General features: G+C 53.9%; 1 protein-coding gene across 5 annotated transcripts; it reads right to left on the bottom strand.

Annotated features, from left to right (window-relative positions):
- Positions 1-12,403: 12,403 nt before the first annotated feature.
- On the bottom strand, positions 12,404-19,644 carry KLF10 (KLF transcription factor 10). Of its 5 annotated transcripts, XR_014229640.1 has the most exons (5): positions 18,544-18,610; positions 16,353-16,592; positions 15,357-16,248; positions 13,999-14,463; positions 12,404-12,520 (listed from the first exon to the last, which is right to left on the bottom strand). XR_014229640.1 is itself a non-coding variant. In XM_082325721.1 (4 exons), exons 2-4 carry the CDS (start codon positions 16,581-16,583, stop codon positions 14,204-14,206), a joined length of 1,383 nt encoding a protein of 460 aa, XP_082181847.1. In that variant the 5' UTR covers positions 16,584-16,592; positions 19,466-19,644; the 3' UTR covers positions 12,964-14,203. The 5 variants fall into 5 exon arrangements, 4 of the variants coding, with proteins under 4 accessions (XP_082181847.1, XP_082181846.1, XP_082181848.1 ...); XM_082325721.1 differs by lacking the exons at positions 12,404-12,520; positions 18,544-18,610 and adding an exon at positions 19,466-19,644 and having other exon boundaries at positions 12,964-14,463; XM_082325720.1 differs by lacking the exon at positions 12,404-12,520 and having other exon boundaries at positions 12,964-14,463.
- Between the last annotated feature and the right edge of the window lie 2,827 nt (positions 19,645-22,471).

Below are 22,471 nucleotides of genomic sequence, written 5' to 3'. Positions count from 1 at the left end.
AGGCCTTGTTCTGCCCTAGAGGGACCAGCCCCGCAGCTCACCTTTCTCAGGGAAGCCCGCCAGGCAACAGCCAGCAGCGGGCAAGCCTAGAGCCATTCCTCTCCGTGGCAGGAAGGACAGAGCTGGGCAAGTAAAGCCCCGCAGCAGGGAACGGACAAAGTGCTCATGACTGCATGCAGCCTTGGGGTGAGGATCCCTCCTTGTGTTTGCCATTTAGGAGCATCTACACCAGCTGCAGAGTTGTCATCGTAAGGCTGTCCTGGATCACTCCCACCCTCCAGAGCTGGCCTTTCCAGGTATGCAGTGACCAACGTGAGCAGGAGAGAGTGAGCACGTCTCCCTCGCTGCTGCTCCAGCAGCCCCAGCATTTACCTGGGCAATGCAATCCGTGGTCTGGGGTCTGGGTGTGCGTGGAAAAAAATCCCAGGCTCTCTGCCTGGGCAGGCTGCAGCTGTCCCCCCATGCTGCTCGATGCTGACCCAGCCCAGCCATCTCAAATCCCAAGCACACCCAATACTGGGGCCAACACGTCCCTGCACCAGTTTCTGCTGAAGACATCATGGAATCATAGAATGATAGAATGGTTTGTGTTGGAGGAGACCTTAAAGATCATCTAGTCCAACCAGGGGCAGGGATACCTTCCACTAGACCAGGTTACTCAAAGCCCCATCCAACCTGGCCTTGAACACATCCAGGAAGGGGGCATCCACAACTTCTCTGGGCAACCTGCTCCAGTGTCTCACCATCCCCAGCCTCAGCATCAGGAGCTGCAAACAGCCAGAGGGGTGACCTGGGTTGTACACTGAGAGGTGCAGCCCTCGTGTCGGGTTCTGGATTGCCCCGGAGGCACCCACCTCCCCCAGGGGCTGCGCCGCTGGCTGAAGAACCCTCCTGCTGCCGGGAACCTCCTGCTCATGTGCTGGCTTAAATTTGTTCCAGCAGTGCAATGGCAGGGAAATCAGTGTTGCTGGGGTGTGTGAAGGTCTGCCTTTTCATCTTTTACTAGCACAGACTTTATTAGAGAATTAACTCCATAAATTCAGGCATCCATGTAATTATCAGTGCTCTTCATGCCTTTGGGGGTCAACCATAGGTTAAAAACTTCCTCTGTAACAAACTTTCCTAAAGGCTCTTGTTGTATTTATGATCCCCTAAATGCCCTTGGAAACTCCAGGAGAATGATAAGAATCAGGCTGGAGGCTTTTTGTCAGCTTTGACTAATGAAAAACCCACTTGAAATGGAATGACCTTCTTTCCAAAATACCACGGCCGTGTCCCAGACACCAAGGTCTAAGGATGGGTGAGTTCATAGTTTATGGCTTCATTTTCAAATCAGTATATTCATATTCAGAAAAGGTTTATTTATTTTTTTTAAAAGGAAGGTATTCTCACAGCAGCTACAGGGACTGAAAAATAAACCTCTCAGATTTCTCAGCGAAGCAGTATTTTTTTGGCTTGCCACTGAGCTACCTCAAGTACTGCCATCAGCACAGGAACCACTCAGAATTTAATCAGATCAGTCCAATCGGCTGAGAATTGCAATTTGCCTTTCTAATGCCAAAATAAAAATTAATGCAAGCAGTTTTTCTCTGATTTTCTTCCGAATTGCAAAATGGGCCATCACATGGCAAACCGAAGGGGAGGAGGGAGGCTGCCCCGCATCCAGGCATCACGCTCAGAGCTGCAGGAGGAGGTCTGGGTGCTGCGGGGAGGCCCTTTCTCAGCAAGACGTGACAAACGCTGTTTTGTCTCACCACAGCAGCTCGTGGGGACTGACACGCAGGGAGAGGCAGTTGCAGCAGGGATGGGGAGCGAAGCCTTGGCAGCACAGCCAGTTACCTGCTTTGCACAGCTGTTGTGTGTTACAAAAGCCCCTCTCAGCCCTTTTTTGCTTGATTTTAGGATTACCTGGCAGGGGGAAACAACAAATTGGGATTACCTGGGCTAAAAAAAAGAAAAAAGAAGGAGAAGGAAATCAAAGCCGTTGCCAAGATGCAACTCCTGGCTGTGGGTTCAGCAGGACCTGCCTCAAACCTGGGAGGCAGGAGGTTGCAGGGGACGTTGGAGAAGCCACGGGCAGCAGCTTCCCCAGCTCAACAGCAGCAGAAGCGAAGCTGCTTCTCCTGCCTTTGCTGTTCTCTGCTTCATTCTTGACAGGCATCTTCAGCCCTTTTTCCCCATCGCTCCCTATGCCGAGGAAATGCAGATGTTCCCGTCAAAAGGTCTTAGATCCCTGCTGGAAGAGTTCACGCCCTTGGTTTCATAACTCTGAAAGGGGAAAAAGGAAGAGCAGCTACAAGAAAAACAATCTCTGAACAACAATTCTTCCCTACGCTCCTTTCCAGAGTGCGTGATGGACAGGAATGGGGATGGCACTGAACTGCAGTCCTGCATCACGGCGCCGGCCTTCGCCTCTGCTGAGCGTGGACGGCACGGCAGCCGAGACCTCGGTGCTGCCAAGCTGGAGACGGCACAGCGCTCGCCCCGGCCCTTCCCTCCCGGGCTCTCTCTCCCAGGGGCCTGAGTCAACTAGAGGAATGTGTGGGGAATGCCAACATGCTGAAGTAGAGCAGAGGAAGAAAACAACAAAAGGAAAACATTACTTGGGCTTATTTTTTGCATGAAGCTCATTAAAAATGCCATAATTAGAGAGGGAAGCAGAGTTACAGCTAAATTCATCATTTCTACAGCTTTTATGCTTTGCACAGTCCTAGGGAATCACATTTTCAAACCCCGTGACTCACCACTCCAAAATATCAGCGTGCCTGGAGACATCCCCTCCTACCACGTACCCTGCACTCCTCGGGGGCCAGCTCTCCCCTTTGCAATCCCTGCCTCCCGCCCCTGCCCTCCTCCAGCCCCCCGCTCCGGGGCCACAGGCCTCCTGTGCCACCATTAGCCCCCCGACACCTGCACAGCCTCCCTGTCCCCAGCAGCTCCCCGTGGACCTCCTCCTCATGTAACTCCGTGTGTCGTGCCGTGGTGTCCCAGGCAGCCGCTGAGCCGGGGCTGGGAGCTGCCGTGCCCAGCCACTACCACCCAGCGCCCACCACGCATGCCAGAGGTGTTGCCCGATGGGACACGGTGTTGAAGCGGTCCTTCTGCAACACCCTTTCCCTGGCTGCTGCCTCCCTTGTTGCACGACCCTCGGCAGTCCCCGCAGCATGCTGCGTGACCCAAAGCCTGGGGGCTGTGCTGGGGACAAAGCCCCCAAGGAAACAAGGAGCTGCAGCTGCAGCCGTGAACTCATCGGCGTCTCCCAGGGCAAAGAGTTCAGGCTTCGATCCCCAAAGTCATAGCAGTGATTAACACAAGCATGGTCTTTTTTAACCCTGCATTAAAAATAGCAAATTGCCTGAAGGTATGCCTGCAAAGGCAGGTTTGCGAGGCCTTAGAAGACACTTGATGTGTCCTACACGGTCACGTGGAAAAGCTGTCCCTTTCAGGAACCTCTCAGTAAGCAGCTGTGTAAGTGCTTGTTAGGAATAAAATATTAGGAATAAACTATTTTGGACATTCTTTAAAAAAAAAACGCTGGGGGGACTACTATATGTTTTTCTCTGAGACACTGAAATCCAAGCTGGCGCTGGTGTGCTGGCAGTACGAGAAGGTAGAGCTTAAGGGAACCACCTTTTCTCTGAAGGAAGCTGGGCGGGAGGGAGAAGAATAAAAGGGACTTAATTTTCTTCCTGTGGCCTTAGGGTCAAGAAGGTATTCCAAGACTTCCTTAGAAATTGGAGCGTAATGAAAATGGCGTGACGTGATTGAATCTCTGACCCTGGCCAGCCAGGAGGGAAAGCGACGCCGGAGAGCTGGGCCGTGGCCCAGTGAGCCTGCCTTCACGTGCGGCACCCAGCTGGCTCCTGCGGTTGCATGTCCTGTGCCACCTTGAAAATCCCTCTTTCAGACGACTGTTCACTTTAATGCATCGATGTCTCAGGCAGCAGCAAGTGCCCGGATGGGAAACCCGCTGGCATGCGTTTTGGGAGGCGGGGGTGCCCACTGCCTGGTGGGACCCAGAAGGATGGCAGAGCAAGAGGGACTTTCTGGAGGAGGTTTTTGCACCAACTGCTGTCCTAGCAAAAGCTGCGAACTCTTCTTTTTGCAGTTTCAGGTCACATCCAGTAAATTTCGGTGGTTAATTTTGTTGTATACGGCACACCCTCTGGGCTCCCCCGCCCTGCCCAGGGCACAGGACCTCACTTCATATCTCATCTGCAATTAAACATCTCCTTAGAAAGCAGCCAACACCGCAGAGCTCCATTTGTTTCTGCAAGAGCAAGGTTTGTGCTGCGTGCTTGTTGCCATGGGAAATATCGGTGTTTGTCAAAACTTTAAAATCCAACCCAGCGTATCAAAGCATCCCGCTTCTGCGTGTGCAGCGTGCCCACGAAGCTGGGGACAAACTAAAATGGTGGCGAAGTCATTGCAGAGAGGATGGGGAATCAAATTTGCTCGATAAACATTAAAGACAGAAAGAAATAGGCAGCAGTGAGGAAAACGGAGAGTATCAGCATGTAAACAAAAAGTATCAGGGGAAAACAGGCCAAAAGGCAAAAGAGTTAATTAACAAACAGCAACATTTTATTTTACTTTGGTGACATTAAGAGAAAGTCCTGTGGCTTCAAACCCAGCAATGAAATTGCATCGCAATCAGAGCTCAGGGTTGTAAAGAGTTTCTGTTACCTGGGTATTAATTTCACTAATTAGGGGCAAGGCCGTGCCTTGGCCGTGGATCCCGGCGCAGGTGGGCGAGGGGGCGGCCCCGTCCCTCTGCTCTTCCTGCCTGGTTCCCCGCCCCGGCCCAAGCCCCACTTCTGAGGGGCGTCAGTGCAGAGGCTCAGCTGGGGGGGACAGAGCGCGGCCCCCTCCTCCCCAGCCGGGCAACAACACCCAGAAGAGAGAGGAAGAGGGGGGAGTGAAAACTGCCCCACGCCCTTGAACACAGGTGATGCTCGGTCCTACCAACACTCCTCCAAAAATGCAATGCTCTGCCAAGGAAGTCTAGCGTAGTTGTCAGTAAGACAAGAACTGAAGCTTTCACAGAGTAACAAAACACCAAAGGCTCAGAGCTCAAGATGGACAGGTGAGAGTCGAGGAGAAAAAAAAACTAAATCATCGCCCGTCAGATACCAGCACCGAGCTTTGTCTCCAAATTGCAGACTTAACCACCGCAGGCTGTCCTGCCTGGCACCAAAGTGAAGCAGCCGATATCATAACTTCTGAAACCTGGTTTGAAGATGCCAGACCCAGCAAGCTCTGTGAAGTCGCTGTGGAATAAGGCTGCGCCTTCCCAAGAGCTGCCAGCCATCGCAGGCTGCGTACCGCAGCGGCACTACTCAAGCAAAAGAAATGGTTGATTTTACAGACTATTTAAGGCGACCAATGACATTAGCAACACACAGAACTGAAGCGGATCAATTCCTTATTGCAGGGATGATTTTTATTTAAGTGATTCCAGAAAACATCACCTTTGAGGACAATTCAAAGTTTGTTTTAGTGTTGGAATGGCTTTCAACGTAGGCTTAAAGCTTTCAGGGGTCAGGGCCTGTATTTCTTAGATATGACATGATGAAGCCAAGACAGCACGCTGCTACGCTGCTGAGGAATCCTCCTCCTCCCCAGCAGCAGTGTTGCAAAACTAAATCCGTTAATACTTCATTGCAAAGTTTCTATTGATGGTGGTGGTAAAAGCCACCGAAATAGCCTCGCAGGAACACTTTTCTTTTTCTTTTCTTGTTACCTACTAACACCAACAATACTTTAAGCACATACAGATGGGGTGCCCCTTTTTTTTTTCCTTAAAGGCTGTGGGTAACAAAGGCAGCCAACTCTCTTTTAACTTTAGCAAACAAACCTAACTTTCCTCCAGTGAGGCATCACTTTGATTTCCCCCCAAAAACATGCTGATTTGGGTGATTTCTTTAAAGATGCACTAGTTGAGGAGCTGTCACTCAACTCACACTCTTTACTTGTTGAACTGCTGTCCCTTCAAAGCCTGAAAAGGTGTGCAAATAGTACTGACCATTTTTTCACCTTGTGTACACTTAGTCAAGAGAAATTATCACTTAAACTCTAAAGATCCATCCTCTTTCTTCCCTCAATCCAGTGCTTTATGAAACTAGAGCCTAAATAAACTCCTAAACACATTAAATCTCATTAGGTATGCAGATATCCCACAAACTGGGTCGTGCACTGAAGATCAGCATCAAACTATGTTTTGGTTGAGAACTGTGAGTGCTGAATCAAGCCACCAGCACATAATCCGTGTCTAAAGCGATAAAGCAAGCTCATCAGCTTCCAGTCCATGTGTCCTGTTTAAGGACCTGTTTAACCATGCCGTGACACGGTTTTGTGACAGGGTTTTGGATTTTACCCTAGTGTCAGAAGTAGTCACGACGTGAGCACAGGATGGGGAAGCAAGGGCAAAGCTGTGCTGGCCACCCAAACGACCCGGGCTGCAGACCCCTCCGCTCCGAAAGCATCAGGTACTGGCATGGTCTGACCCCATCCGACAGACATTGATTGTGTTTTGCAGCTGGACCTTTCAAGACCTCAGGTGCTCTTCGCCTTCTTGGCAATGGGTCCTTCCCGCCATCCCCACCCAACCAGCTACAATTATCCAGAGTTTTACTGTCAAAACCCAGGGAGATGTGCGATCATCTGCTGCGTGAGGAGGCCACGCCACGTTGTTTGCTTGCACGTGCCCTTGGAGACTGCTCTGGCAGTGTTTGGTGGAGGTGAAGCTTCCGTTGCTTTCCACTGCCCAAGCCCAGTGCCAGGCAATGGTATCTCCAGATTGTGGGACCACCTAGGCCAGTTTGCACACACAGTAACACCCTTGCCAGCCGTGCCAAGGCTTCACAATTATTGCCAAATAGCTTTTTGTTTGTTTGTTTGTTTTTTTCCCAGTGGCACCCCCGCATCCCACCTTGCGGTACGGTGGTGTGAGCCGGATGAACTGAGGGGCTGAACCCCAGAGAGGTTTCCTGCCCGCAGCCCGGTACCTCCCGGCAGAGGAGCCGGCAGAGCACAGGGTGCAGGAAGCCTCTCCAGCCGCCGCCGCCACCGCTCGCCCGGCAGAGCCCCACATCTGCGCCGGCGGCGGCAGTGACTCACACGACGGTACCTGACCTTACGTGCGATGAGCTGCCTCGGCGCGCGCAGCCAACGCTTGTGCCGCAGCGACGGAGAGCTCGGGCTGGCTTACCTCCCCGCTCGGCATGTGGGGCCGGTGCAAAGGCGATAAATGAGGGGAGCCTGGCTGCATGGCCGTGCCCCTCAGAAGAGAGCTGCAAAGCTCTCCCGTGTCAGGGGCGAGTGGCCAGCAGGCTCTGCAGCGCGTCCTGCTCCGTGCAAGGTAAATGAATCCTTTCCGAAAAAGCATGCACGCCCCACCAGCGCTTCCCCGCTCCTTCCTGGGAAGTTTGCTGTCTGGTGCCTGGCTGGGAATATGCGATCCCACAAAAGAAGCTGGAGTCACCTCCCAGATCTATCTGCATGTAGAATATATTTCCTTTCTTTCTTTTACATTTTATAAATAGCCCAGCCTTCCTGCAGCCTTTTTCCTGGCCCAGTGACTCATCATCGACTCATCATACTTGTTGCTTCACTTAAATAGGGAATTGAAAAGTCTCTTGCACAAATGGAAAACAAAATAATAAAAAGATCCCCCCAGCTGCAGATTAGCAACTAACCACTTAGGATGTTTTCCTATGGAAAGACCTGAAATAATTCCTGCTGTCTCATGGCCGGGAGGGTTATTGTTAAGATGAATTGGTGCGAGACACAAGCGATGCTATCTAGGCCAGCTAATCTGTCAGTACTTGTCCCTTCCACCCGCTCTGCTTCCCTCTGGGTACTTCCAGATGGTAACAATTTCTTTCTCCTTCTTAGTTCAATGACGAGTATTTTTGACCTGTGTACTGCATTGAGAATTTCACAGGACTGCCACAGTTTCCCCTTTATTTCAGAAAATGTCAAGACTCTTTTGCTAGAGTGGTTTCCTAGCGAAAGGAGATGGACGCGATCACACCGGCCTCCTGAGGAGCCACCAGCTTTGCAGGCAGCGTGGGAAACTCGTGAGTCACCTTGGCCACGGCCGAGCAAGGAGGTGAGGTCCCAGAGACACTAACATCTCCTGGGCTTCATGAGAAGAGACCCAAATTTTGGACTGCTGCTGAGCTGGGCTGGGGGCTCGGTGGGAGCCGATGCTGGGGGGCAAGGTGATCCCACGGGTCAGGACCAGCAAGGGACGCGGCTGGGCAGCGGCACGGCTCCAATGTGGGGTTCAAGCTGCTCCAGTGCCCCCAGCGAAGGCTCCCACGCAGTGGGGCTACTGCTGGTTTCCCACTTCCCAAGCGCTGCTCTGGCCTGCAGAAGCCGGTGCAGAGCCAGGAGCAGCGGGGTGCCGGGGCGATGGGGGGACGGGGTGACAGGGTGACCGTCACCTGCCAGGTGGAAGGGCTGCGGTGCTGGTGGGAAGCACGTGGCCTCATTCCCGGCAGTGGGAGCTCCTCATAACCCACCCGCCGCCCCGGGCGCGGGGGAGCCCCTTTCCCAGAGGGCAGCCTGCAGCCACTTGCAGGCAGGAACGGGCGCTCTCATCCCCAGGAGGGCAGGGACCCTGACAGCTCTGGGGAGCCCTAAAGAGCCCCAGGGCACCTGCATGGCACCGTAATGTTGGTGGGGAGAAGAAAAGGAAATAAAACAGCTTATGGTCTACGAAGAGCATTAAAGGCAACTGCTCCCTAAACCCGCGTAGCCGTCAGACCCCAGCAGCAGCAGGATGCACGAGTGCCGTGCAGGTTGTACAGCCCCAGGGGCAGGAGGAGCTCTCGGAGCCATCCCTGCCGCAGTCCTCGAGCCAATGCTCTGCCCTGCAGCTGCAAACGGGGGAGCCCCTCTGGCTGACCTGGCCCTCGCTTCTGCCTCTGCACTCTCTCCCCCTTAGCTGGGATTACCCGGTGAACACTGACTGCAGCTGATCAACATTGTGTCTTCATTAAGCTGATTGCATAGCTTGTTTGAACATGGCTGCTCCTTTCTCTTGCAATGCTGCAGCTTCTAACTATCTTTTTATTTAGTGACTGCAACGACTGGTGATGTTACATCACGGCTGATGGGTGGTCAGGGGAGTTGCTTTTATTGTTTGCTTGTTGAGGGTTTCATTAACGTTTTGACCGCCCTGCATTTCACACCATTAATGTGCTCTCTGTACTCTATATTTTCTTTAATTCCGCTCAGGGTGCATGCGATACTCACTTTCTCTTTTCATTCTGGGGAGGTGGGGGTTGTACTTTCCAGCTGCCTACTAGGCAATTAAACATTAAAAGCTCTGTTTCCCAAGCAGAAGTGTTTAAACTGCCTGAGGTTGCTGTTCACAGTAAGTACCCGGTGCCAGTCCTCTAGCTATTGCTGCGGAGATCCCAGCCCTCACAATTAAACGATGACAACGGGATGGAATCCAGCCCAGCTGGAATTAACAAAATGAGAAGTTTGTGAAGGTTTTAACAAAAATAGACTTGACAAATGTCGGTTCCTCCTGCGTGTGTCGGAAGCAGACAGGAGATGAGCCGGGCGGAGAGGAGACACTATATGCCTCAACTATTCAAAGCCATTTAAGTTTTGCAGAGGCCCTGGGGAATATTTAGCCGAGGCAGGGTGTGCTCGTGCCTCGCCGCAGCTGTTTTTGTTAGTGCATGGGCATTCCCCACCCCTGCTGCATCGGTTTATTTGGGAAGCTGTTGCCATGCGGGTACCTTGATACCTACCAAAACCTTCTGAGTACTTGAAGTAGCGGTAACAGCAGAATTTTTTTCACCAAATACTTTGACTTTCAGAGCAGAATACACAAGCAAGTATAAAGTTTCATCAAAACTAACAAAGCTTCCGAGTTACTTAACGCATTTTATATAATTATTACCTGATTTATAACACAGCACAGCAAGTGCATTAGCGAGCTTAGCCCCTGTCTTCTTGTGCATACGACGAGATGGCTAAAGACATGTTTTGCTCTCATTTTCTTATCACTTAAGTATCATATTTTCTTTCGGCGACAACAGAGAGCGTTCCAGATCACAATATCCCTAGAAAAGACATGGAAGCTCCGTGTGACATGCTTGATTACATCATAAGACATATTCCAAAAACATTGGTTCTAGCTGAATGTTAGCCCCCCCCGACCACGTGCTTCAGGAGAAGCGAAGACGTCTGCAGAAAATCTGTGGTACAGAACAGCAGGGAGCTTGAGCCCATAGCGCAGATATTCGTTCATTCATCATTTCTCTTGACCTGATTTTGTGCTCTAACTTTTCTGACAGCTTGCGAGTGTTTCCTTGGTGATCTAAGTTTGTTGCCAAAGCAGACAAATGAATCATCTATTTACAGTAAAACTGGGGAGCTGCCAGGGGAATACCTGATGCCTCTGCATACGGCGTGCAAGTCACAGGCCGGTCGATGATAAAGCCCTTCCTCTCGGCTCTCGGGCATGTGCCACGTCTGCATGGTGGCACCCACCCCGGCACTGAGGCTGTACGGACCCTCTGCCGGGACCACGGGACCGGTTGGTTCAGGTTGTCTTGAAATGGCACCGCTGGATGGTAAAGCTTGGGAGGAAAAGCCTCAGAAAGCCAAGCTCTCCAGGCAGGACGGGTAGACAGGCTGCCCTGGTTCTCGTCTTAGCCATGTCTGTGGCTCCAGACAAGCTGGCCCAGCTCAGGACCCCTCTTCTTTTAAAATACATATTAGTTCACTCGTAGAGCATCTAAGCCTTCCACAAATACTCCTGCTGTAATGGAAATCATTCTTCTCCAAACCACAAGGGAAAATGCTTGCTTTTTCCAGCCTTCTCTCCGTCCCCTCTGAAGAGCTTAAAATCCCCCAAGCACTGGCAAAGGCACGCTCAGCGCACACGAGGGTGCCCCGGCACCTCAGTCCCCTATCGCTTATCCATGCCGATTTAGCCAGGGGGAGGGATAACCAGACCCTGAGCCCCCCAGTGCGTCCTGCTCAGCCCTGCTGCTCCTCCTGCGGCCAGAGCAAGCTGCCTGCACAACACCCAGGGCAGGCAGGCACCCTCTGCCCTCCAAAAAGTCCCGTCTCCCCCAGCACCCATCGGCAAGGTAGGTGTACCAAGTGTGGGGTTGTATCGCCTTGCTTTGGACACAGTGCCTCGCTCCCGCCTTTCCCAGGACAACTCGTGAGAGCCCAGATGCTTTTCCCTGCCCGCTGGGATGGGGAATGTCTCTCGCTCCAACTCATGTCATCAATGTCACCACCGCGGCACCCATTTTTATGCATGCGCACCACTTCTGAGATCAGTGCTAAGCAGCGAGATGAAGGGTTTATAGATACTTCTGAAACCTGCTTCCAAGAACATATGCTGATCTCCCGGATCTCTTCGGATCGGCTCCCCGCAGCCGGGTGCCTGCCCGGCAAAGGACAGCAGCAGCCGCCCCGGCAGGCCCCGCCGCAGCGTTGGCATCCAAGTGCTGACCGTGGGGGTTTGCCCAGCGCGTTTTGGTGTGCGCTTCTGTTTGGTTTCTTTATTAAACCCAAACAGGACAACAAAATACAAAATGTGGTTTTGCTTTACAGAGAGGAGTAAGGAAACCCTAATTATTCACAGAAATCTGTAGAAAATTCATAAAAATTGTTTCCTACTATGCAATCAAATTTGATTGCACAATAAAGTCAGCATTGAAAAGGTGTCTAATAATGTCCTTCCAACTACATTTTTCAGGTTAGACTTGGATTAAACCCTGGAATGGCTGGTTTAACTTCCAGCTGGCTTCTATGGTTAAGCTTTAAAAAATGGCATGTGAGGTGCATGAAAAACGGCATGAATGGCTCTGCCTTCAACTGGAACCAGTCAGAAGTGTCCTTCTTACTGTTAAATTCTGTATTTAGAGTGAGAAACTGTATTTTACTTAGCTCACAGCAATGCCAGACACAGGCTTTCCTCTGCAGCCTCCCCAGCGGTGCGGCCAGCGGGTGCTCGCAGGGCACGCCCCACGCACACCTCCAGAGCTGGATGCCGCACAGAAAGCGCCAGCAGCCGATTTTCTGTAGAAAACGCAGGCAGCGGAGACGGCCACGGCACAGAAACTCCCTTTCTTCCCCTTTTATTGCGTGGCAGCACCAGAGCACTCGCCTGGGAAGTCAGATTTAAGTTCAGCTCCCTGCTGAGTTGGAGGGGGGGCTGAAAGCCCACCGCAGGCTGCGGAGGAGAGCCGCGGCCGGGCAGGGTGACGATGGGGGCGGCACTTTCCTTATGCCCCCCGTGATGTGGGGCCACCGCACAGAACGGGATTCAAGGTTCAGCGTGGCAGAGCTGGAGGGGGGGCCCAGCTTCCGAGCCCAATGGCTAGTTGCAGACGTGGAAGGGTTTCAGCCCCAGAGCTGTTAAAATATTTAATCTTGCGCCCATGAAATGGAAAATACCTTGAAGCAAGATGGCAGCGGCACTCGGGCTCCTGGGGAAGCGTCTCTCGCACTGGGCTGTGATGCCGTATTCCCCCTGGAACAAGAAGAAAGGGCGATGACTCAGGTTTTTCCTACGCTGGGCGCTGCGTCAAACAGGATAAGGTAAGGAGTGCCCCTGTCCCAAACACCCCGCCGGGCAGGGCGGTGAGTCAGCCGCCACGCAGCTGTGAAAGCCGGGGATCCTGCAGGCAGGCCGGCAGAGCAGGCGGCGGGAGAGCCCCCCCAACAGAGCTGAGCGGCCCCCGCAGCCCGCCTGCTGCCCCGAGCGGGCAAAACCCCGCCTCCCTGACAGCTCTCGTGAGCGCAGACTTGAAATTCCACTCCTCTTGGCTTTATAGAGCTTAAAAAACTATCAAAGTTCAAGAGACAGCGCTTCATTGCTCAGGACATACTGATGGACACTACTGAGGTTATTTTCCTTGCAAAGCGTTAAGTTCTGCTACAGAGAAAGAAAAGAGAGGTCTATATTAAAGAAAATTGGTTTTATTGTAAACAAAGTATAAAGTACAACATAAGAAATGTGCAAATCTTTAAAGTAGTCACAAAAAGCGTATCTAATACACTATTTTCAAACTGTTCACTTTCTGATATGTGTCCTCACCATAATATGATAAAATAGAAATAGCGAAAGTTGATGCATTATTTGTCACAAAAGCTACAGCTTAAATTCTAGGCTGGTGTCTTTACTGCCTCGTTTTACTTTTCAAATCACAACTTTGTAATTTAATACAATACATAATATATCCATTTCATTTTTAGTATAAACTGTCTTTCAAAGAATAACACCATCAAGAAGCCTAAGATTCTTGGTCTTCTTCCTTAATCAACCCGAGTAGTTTACAGTTACAATGTTTCTCTTAAAAGTGCACCGTATCCATTTATGAAAAACGCAGTGGTACAGAACTGTGAGGAGGTGTAAAAGAAACCATAAGCAACACAAAAGCAGAAGCATCGTACGATGCCCAGGTACGACCAATTGTAATAATCACAAAGCTTGCCCAAGAAGCTGGGAAAATACGACAAAGCTGAGGAGGATTCGGAAACGTTCCGACCCTCCGCCTGCCCAGGCGGTGCCCCTGAACACCCACTCCAAGCCCCCCGGACAGCAGTATAAAGCCGGGTGCGTTAAACACCCCACGCAGGAGGACAGGTCCAAAATCTCCAGGAGTCTGGCACCAAATCATCACCTATGACTGGGCCGGAGAATGGATAGGAGGAGAAGACTCCTCCCAAGAAAAGGTGGCAGAAGTAGGAAAACCAATTTGGATTATCTTACGCAGGTGCGCTCCGGGCTTTCACGCCTGCGCCCGCACCCTGCCGTCTCCCTAGTCTGTGTTGTGCTGAAGACTGACAACTGGAAGGTAAAATCAGAGTTGGTCTCAAGCGTCAGCAGCAAACCTTCAGTAACACTTACGCGTGACTAGAGTATATGCGAATAATTTGCAGAATTCAAAACTGGCACAACGTGCACTGCTCTGCTCTAGAACCTTCCCTTTCTCTCTCTCTCCTTACCAGTGCAAAAGACACCCGCTATTCCAGCCAGCCGCCGGTTCTCCCAGCAAGGTTTTTTGTGACTGAGCACAGACGGCCTTTGCCTCTCTGCTGCACCGCCATCAGCAGCGGCGCGGGAGAACCGCAGACCGGCAGCAAAAGCCTTTTTTTAGCTGGCATATCCCAGCGACAACAGTTAATTCCACCGCCTTCAGAATAAGTCCTTTCACTGCGCGGTCGCAGACGTTGGCGGCACGGCAATATCGTTTAACTTGCTCACTTCCATTTGCCAGTTTGGTAACTTCTTAGCCGATAAGTGGCGACGCGCGTGCTTTGTTAAGTGGTCGCTCCTCATGAACCGCCGCTCACACATCGGGCAGGCGAACTTCTTCTCCCCGGTATGCGTTCTGCGATGGCGAGACAGTTCATCAGACCGTGCAAACCTTCTCTCACAGCCTTTCCAACTACAACTAAACGGCTTTTCTCCTAAAGAAAAAAAAAGACAAAGAAAAGAAAACAATGAGGACTAACTGAGCAACAAACACTACTGCCTTGACTGGCAGGATTTGACTTTTTTAAAGAAAAGTTTCTATTATGACAGTTGAGCCAAAAATCGACATAAATATTAATTATTTTTATATATATGAAATGTGAAAAGTTGTTTATAAACCGATATTTAAACACGCAGACTCACTATCCTCAAGGCTAAGTAGTACAAAGGGTTAACAACTCGCTGGAACCAAAGGGTTTGAGATGCTCTTTACATCTCAAGACAGCTGATTGTAACTCTCAGCTCCACGTGAACTGCAGATGACGACGACTTAGCACGCCCCAAACTACCCTCTGAAACGCAACCTGTAACAGCATTTTACGTAACAGAGTTCCGGTAGCGCACTGTGAGCCTCTGCGAAAAGACACGACTCTTTTTGCTACTGCAACTAAGAGCTGAGGTGCGGGGAAGTTACTCTAAAAGAACCAAGACAGGAATAGCGTGGAGTGGATCCTTATATTCTTTCATAAAAGAATCTCTTTAAGTTTTACCCACTCCTGACAAAGGCATTCTTGTGGAGAAGCCTAAGAAGGCGTCCTTAACTCTGGAAAAGCAAGGCCTTGCTTCCACACTCGTAAGAAGCATTACTGAACACCTTCTGACATGAAGCAAGTCCAGCAAAAACAAACAGCTGAGTCAGCTTCCCCTCCGGGAGATTTCCTGTCAGAGATTAGGCAGCCTTGTAATGCACACTGGCAAAAAAAGTATTTCATCGCTGCCCCACAATTTGTTCCATCAACAAATCCGGTAATCGCTAGAACCTTAACAAGCTGCACATACAGCCACAATTTTCTACACTCGTTTTAAACATCCAGCAACAGCGACCAACCTGTGTGTGTTCTGACGTGAGCCTTCAAATGGGAGCTCTTGAAGTACGTTTTCCCACATCCTGGGTAGCTGCAAATGTGACTTCTTATTCTTGAAGAATCAACCGGAGGAGTGGTTTTTGCGGCAGAAGGTACGAAGCCAGGAGCAGGGGCAATGGGAGAGAGTCTCGTGCCGTTCGGACTAATAATGGGAGCCTTTGTGCTCTGCACAACCGGCTGGGGCACAACGAACATAACAGCACCTTTGGGAACCTGGGTGCCCATGAAGACCATGGGCTGACAGAGAGCCGGCTGCTGGCTCGGCGCGGCGTTGGGCACCACGGCCGTCACAACGTTGTTGTTTGCGGGCAGCGGGACCATCTGGCAAATCACTGGCACGGGGGGGGCTCCGCTGCCTTGGGCAGGGCACGGCGGTGCCACCGCCGCCAGCGGCTGCTGTGCCGGCCCAGGGACAGGCTGATGTCTGCTGACCGAGGGCTTTGCCAAGGGCGCCGGGCTGACAGCTGGTTCTGCGTTTTTTCCTTCTGCCACCGGCAGTTCTCCACTCTCATCCCTGGCTCTGCTCGGCGCCACGGCGGAACACGCCAAATGTTCTGCCTCGGCGTTCCGTTTACTGCTTGTTTCCCTCGAAACGCTGTCCTGGTATTTCAGCACGCTGGCTGTTCTCACTGGGCAGGTCTTGCGATTGCAAAGCTGGGCATCGGCCGTGTGGCGGATAACACTCGTCGCTTGAGCTTTCGGAGGCCCAGCCGCTGGAGGCCTCTCTGCCTCTCGCCGAGGTGCGGCCAGAGGAGGCTTGGCAGCCTCAGCCAGCAACTTGCCGAGCGCCGGTGCCCCCGGATGGACCACCTGCGACATCTCCAAGTCGGAAGGGCTGTAGGGAGGGGTCAGGCACTGCGTGGGGAGACAGACACAGTAAGGGGGGGGGCACGTTACCAACACATCGCCACACTGACTGTTAAAAACAAGCACACGCACGTACAAATTCAAAAACTTACAAATGCTGGTATTGCATTAAAGTCCGCCGCTCCGGGAAGCAAAGTCTCGTCGCTCTCTTCTGACATATCAGATGCTGGAGTTATAGGTCTCATTTCTGCATGTTTTTTGAAGTCTGATTTCCAGTTGCAGCTCATAGAAATAAGGGCTTCTACAGCCTCATAATCGCTCTTTTCAGGAGTGTTGTTGCAGAAATACCTAGTATCTCTCTGTTTCTCAGTCATCATCTCCATTTCTTCCTCCTGTTTCAGTAAGAGGAAAAAAGGAGACTTTAAACCTGATGCTACGTTTGAGTATTTTGCAGTTACTTATAAGGAGGCATCGTAAAAAACAAAACAAGCAACCTGTGTGAGATAAGCACATGTGAGGGGGTATGCCTATATTTTCCTGCCCTCTTTCTTACTTATATAGTATTTTTATGAAGTTGTTAGTGGGGAAATCTGGCCACCTGGTGAAGATTATATATTTTCTTGAGAGAAGAGAACTCCCCCCAAATCTTAAGCAACAGTTTAAGTTATTCCATGTTGAAAGTGTTGTGTCTGAAAGCTTAACAAAAATCTTCACCTGAAAAACAAAAGCCTAAAACTTTGTTCCCCATCCCACCCTCCTTCCATTTGTGCTTTAAACACAGCCCGCAGTATTGTGCTTATTTGGGCACCTGAGAAAGGAGCGTATTGGGACGGATGCATGTTTTCCTGAAAAGGTATTAGCTACCAAAAATGTTCCAGAAATACCCAAAAGGCCTCTCCCTCGCGCACGTACATGCAAGGAAAATCACCAACTTGGAGAACTGAAATATATATATATGTGCATATTCACCGTCTGACCGACCACCCCACGCAGAGAGCCCGCTAAGCGGCCTGCCCCACCGTTATCCCTAACGCGGCTCGCGATTCCCGAGGGACGCTGCCCGCCGCTGCCGGCGAATTCCCGCCCCCCCCCCCGCGCCACGACAAGACGGTGCGGCTGGAGCAGCCGCCTTTCGGGAGGCCGCCTCCGCAGGCGGCCGGAGCCGCGGGCGGGACGCGCCTCCTCACGGGGCCCGGCCGGCCCCGGGCGCTGGGGGCGGCGCAGGGGCCCGGCCCTCGCCCACCGCCCCCGCGGCGGCGGCGGGCGGAGGGGGCGTGGCGCAGGCGCGGGCCCCGCCCCCGGCCGTTGGGCGCGCGCCACCCTCACCTCAGCGCACCCCGCCGGCGCTCCCCCGCGCGCCCCGCCCCCGCCCTCCCCTCTCGGCTCCCCGCGCCGCGCCGCGCCGGCGCCCATTGGCCGGCCGCCGCCGGAGGGCGGGGCCCGGGGGCGGGGGCGTGTGAACAAAGCGTGATCGGCGCCTGCTCGGCGGCGCGGGCGCTGTCGCGCGCCGACCTTTCCCCCAGTTCCCCGCGCGGCCGCCCCCGCCCTCGGCCCGGCGGCAGCCGGCAGGAAGGGAGCCCGCCCGCCGCAGCCGCCGCCTCCCCGGGCCGGGGGGAGCCGCCTCGCCTCGCCTCGCCTCGCCTCGCCTCGCAGCGGGCGGGGGCCGGGCGAGGGTCAGCGCCGCCACACCCGGCGCCTCCCGCCGCGGGGGAAGCGGAGCGGAGCGGAGGGAATCGGCGTCCCCGCGGGGAGCGGGCGCACGGATCGGTTCCGCCGGCGGGGGGGGCTGCGGCGGGCTCTTCCCCGCAGCGCCGGCCCGCTTCCCGGCCCCCGCGCCGCCCACCCCCTCCTGGCGGCGGGCCCCGCCGCCCCCGCCTGACCCCGCCGCGCCGGGATCCTCCCGGCTCCCGCCTCCTCCTCCTCCCGCCGCCGCCTGGCGCATCCAGCCGCGGAGCGCGGAGCCCGCCGCTCCCCCGCGCTGGGCGCGCCAGGGCGGGCGGGCACGCACACACAGACGGGCTGCACGTCGCCGGCCCGGCGGTGCCAACAGGCTTCCGGCAGCTCCGCTCCCTTCCTCGCTCCCGCGGGTTTCCTCGCCCGCCCGCCCCGCAGGCTCTCCCCGTGGCGGCTCCCCCGCTCCGGGGGGGGGGACCCTCGCCCCGCAGGCCCCCCCGCCGCGGCTCACCCCCTCCGGCCCCCGCCTCAAGCCCGCTGCCCCGCCCGCGCCGCTGCCCCCGGTCCCTCCGCTTGCCCCGGCCGCCCCCTCGCGCCCCCTCGGGGGGCTCCCTCCCCGCCTCGGGGCGCCCGGCGCCCCGCTCCCCCGCGGCGGGGCCGGTCACTCACCGCCGGCCGGTGGCGGGGAGCCGAGGCCGCCCGGGGCGCGCGCTGCCGCCGCTCTCCGCCCGCTGCCTTTATTTTCCTCTTTTTGTTCGCCGCTCCCCATTCAGGTGGCGGCTCCCCGCGCCCCGCGCGCGCGGGTGGGGGGGAGGCGGGGCTCCCGGCCTCCCTCCGCCAATCGCCGGCAAAGGTGTGTGAGGCGGCAACCAATGGGCGCCGGGCGCCCGCGCGTGATCGGCGGCTGCCCCGCGGCGTGGCCGGTGTGTCAGCGCGGCGTGTGCGCGGTGAGTCCCCGCCGCCGGCTGAGTCAGCGCCGCCCCCCCGGGCCCCCCCGCCTCCGGGTGGGAGCGGCGGGGGCGGCCCGGCGCTTCCTGGCGCTTCCCGGCGCATGAGGTCAGGCGGCGGCGGGGGGAGCAGCCTCCCCGGCGCGGCCCCCGCCCATCCGCCCGCTCCCCGCCGCGCTGAGGTGAAGCGGGGCCGCGGGCGGGGGGAGAGGGGGGCGGCCAGGCCGCTGCGGCCGCCTCAGGCCGCTCCGGGCCCCCCGTTCCCGCAGGAAACGCCGCGCCCGGGTACGCGCGGATGTCTCCCGGCGGCACCCCGGGCCCGCGCCGGCGGGAGGCCCGCGCAGGGGGGGTTGCTGCCACGCGTCGGGATCACCCCGGGTTTGCAGGCCGCAGCCGCCCGGGGCGTCCCGCCAAGCCCGGGGTCCCGCTCCCGAGCGCGGCCGGCAGCTCCCAGGGACACCCCGGCCCCGCGGGGCCTGCAGGCGGGGCGGCTCGGCTCGGCTCGGCTCGGGTGTCCAGCCCTGAACCAGCTCGCCTGAGCGAGCGGCGCTGCCCGCAGCCCCCGGGGCTCCCTCGCCCTGCTCCCCGGCAGCTGCCATCCAGCTTGGGTGGCAGCTGCAATTAGCGGGGTCACGGCTAATTACCTTACACTGCAGTCCGCGGCGCTCCAGAAGGGGGAGAGCTGTTTGATGTGTTCTGCCCGATGCAGAGTTTAAGGTGGATTCTTTTTCCTGTCAGAAAGTTTTAAGAAAAGCAGAAACGGTGGCTGTGTGTGTCAGCGCCTGAGAGGCGGGATCCCGAGCCAGGCTGCAGCTGTCGACTGCTGCTTGTGCCGGCGTGCTGTTCTGCTTGAGAAATACTGTTGATGCTTCGTTATGGTTCAGTTCCACTTCTCCTATTTATTCAGCTTCACTTCAGAGATCTCCCCTCCTCTTCCTAGGCAGTCCAGCCTCGTTCGCTCAGAGCATTTTTCTACTTTTTTTTTTTTTTCTTCTAAGATACGTCTTCCTGTCTTTCCCCTTTTCAGTGGTGTCATGGTCCAGTATTCTTTCACTCTGCTTAATTCTTCTTCCCCTTGTCAGCCAATCCCAACTGACAGAAGGGGTCTGACAGCAGGTTATGTCCTCCTGTAATTTGCCTGGAAGCCTCCCAGAATGTTTAGTTATGCCTGAAAGTGAAAAAAACACTGCAAGAACAGCAAGTGAGGAGTTTCTTCAGCCTGAAGGATGAATGAAGAATGAGGATATAACAATTGAAAAACATGAACACAGAATAGAATGTAATATAATTTAAAACAATTAGTTCAAAGACTTGTGTATTGACAGAAGAGTGGTAATTTTATTCTCAGGAAGATGGGTTTTTTTGATATTGCTTTAATTCCAGCGTTTCCGCTGATACATTGTACAGCTGGGATGTCTGTTACTGGGCTTCACGCTGGTAACCCACAGGCATCTGGTGGGATGCACTCTCCTGCTCTGCCCCCCTGCACGAGGCTGCCAGTGGTGGGATCCCTCTCTCCTCACTCCTACAGCTTCCACGATGGTCACGTCTGAGAGAACATGCCGCTTGAAGGAGAGAAAACTGTCTCTCCCGTCTTCTCTTTCTGGTATGTAACCTGAGTATCTGCTTGCCTTTCGGCCAGATTTTATAAGAAGATCTCTGCTGCGCCTGCAGGGAAACTGGTTGGCTTGACTGCCTTATCATCCAGAGGGAATTCCCAAAAGAGAATTCTCTTCAGGATGATCCAAATCCTTTTCACTAGTAGTAGCAAACAATTGTTTACAAATTACTCGACTGGATCCCGCATCTCTGAGTGTCTTAACAGGAGAAAGTGTGTTTACTGTGTATTTCCCACTGAAATCAACAGGAAAAAATGTTGATTAAATGGTTGCTTGACTCCTGGAACATGCTTCTCCTTTGCCAAAAGGTGCTGCCGTCACAGGAGGCATGGCTCGGGAAAGACTTCTTGGCTCGTACGTGCGTCTGTCTGCATCCGCTCTGGCTGAAATAAAGGTTGTGAGACTAATTAATACACAGTGGTTCTTGGCGAAATTCTGTGTGTTCTGTCACGGCAGGTTCTGTTATGTTTTTTGTGATTACAGTTGTGTTTGTTGAAAACATTTTGAAATATCTTTCGAAGCATATTATCACCCCTAAAACTAAATCTGTAGAAGTTGCACCAGCATTACAATTTAACCCTACATGGTAACTTCACTCACAAAACTAAGAGCTTCTACCTGCACCTCAGCAGAAAATTAGGCAGATCTTGGTCACTTTTTTCACCCTTAAATGTATGTAATGCATGTACACAAAAGTTTTACCGATACAGTGAGAACTTTAGTGTTAAAAATCCAGTTGCCAACATGAACTACAGGTCCGTAACATGAAATACCGTTACCATTTTTAGTTTGCTTGCTATGGCAAGATGTTGGAGGTATGTGCTGGACTACTTGTGGAAGCTAAGGTGATTGTGCAGTAATTTTCTAGAAGTAGTAAACTGCTCTTTGGAGAACATGCAATTACTTTCATATGAAATGGAAAGATGAAGAAATTAGTATAGCGATGTCTGAACGGGATCAGGTGCCTTTTCGATTTGTCCTTTCAGGGGACACAGGGCGAGGCTGTTGTAAATGCTTTGGAGTTTTGGCCGTATCTCTCTCAGCATAGGCAATGTGAAGTAGGATGCGACCCAGCACCGTCAGGTGCTTCTGGACTCCCCTGTGGTTTAACTATGAGAAAACAACAAAGGGCTGACTTGCAATATCAGCTCCCGCTTCAGGTGGCCTGTTCTGTTCTGTTCTTTTCCTGCTCTTACTTCTCTCTCCTCCTGCCCTTGCCTTACCTCCTTGTCCATACTTGCTCTGGCTTCCCGGTAAGACCGCTTGGCTCTTTGCCTTTGTTGCTGCGGGTCCTGCAGGACCGCCCTTGCTGCTTGCCGCACCCCTTCCAGCGGTAATCCTCCACTAGCCCTCACAGCTCGCCTTTCCCCGTTGCTGATCCCATCCTCTTAGCACACACCCTGCTTCTTAATACTTCTTCACGCAGCTTCCTTCCCATGACAGGCGGGCTGCTTTCGCTCCGTGGAAGCCTCTCCCCGTGGCCATTCCCAGCGCGCCTGCCAGAGCCTGCTCCGCACCACCTACGGCCAATCTCACCCTGCCGCCTCCTCGATCATCCCTGGATCCTCCCTATCTGTTCCGCTGACGCGGCCAGCCACTCCATCCCAGGGTGCTCCCAGCTCTGCCTCCACAGCTGCCGCCTTTCTTTGCTCCTTTTAACCAGCTTGTTGCAACTTCCATTTCCAGAGCAACCCTCTGCAGCTGCTCTTCTCATCAGCCTGCTCTTCTGGTCCCTTGGGAAACCTCCCGCTCATCTTCCCTCCTCCCACAGTCGTGTCTCTCTCTCAGGGTTTGTTTCCACCATGTCAGTGCTGGTCTGCTGCTGCTGCCACCGGCCCTTCTGGCCCCGCAAGTTTCACGTTATACGCTGACCAGCTGCAGTCGGAGTGCACAGAATGGCTGGGGCCGGGCGGGGAGGTCAAAATCCTGTTGTACTTTCCGTCTTCAGGGTCTTCAGGCCAGATTTTCAGATGAGGTCTGGATGCTGATTGTGGCGCTTGGCAGGGAGTACGGGCTCTGTAAGAGGCTGCT

Source organism: Platalea leucorodia, assembly GCF_965183815.1.
Source record: "Platalea leucorodia genome assembly, chromosome: 1".
NCBI lineage: Eukaryota > Metazoa > Chordata > Aves > Pelecaniformes > Threskiornithidae > Platalea > Platalea leucorodia.
This window is presented reverse-complemented; position numbering and strand designations above follow the sequence as displayed.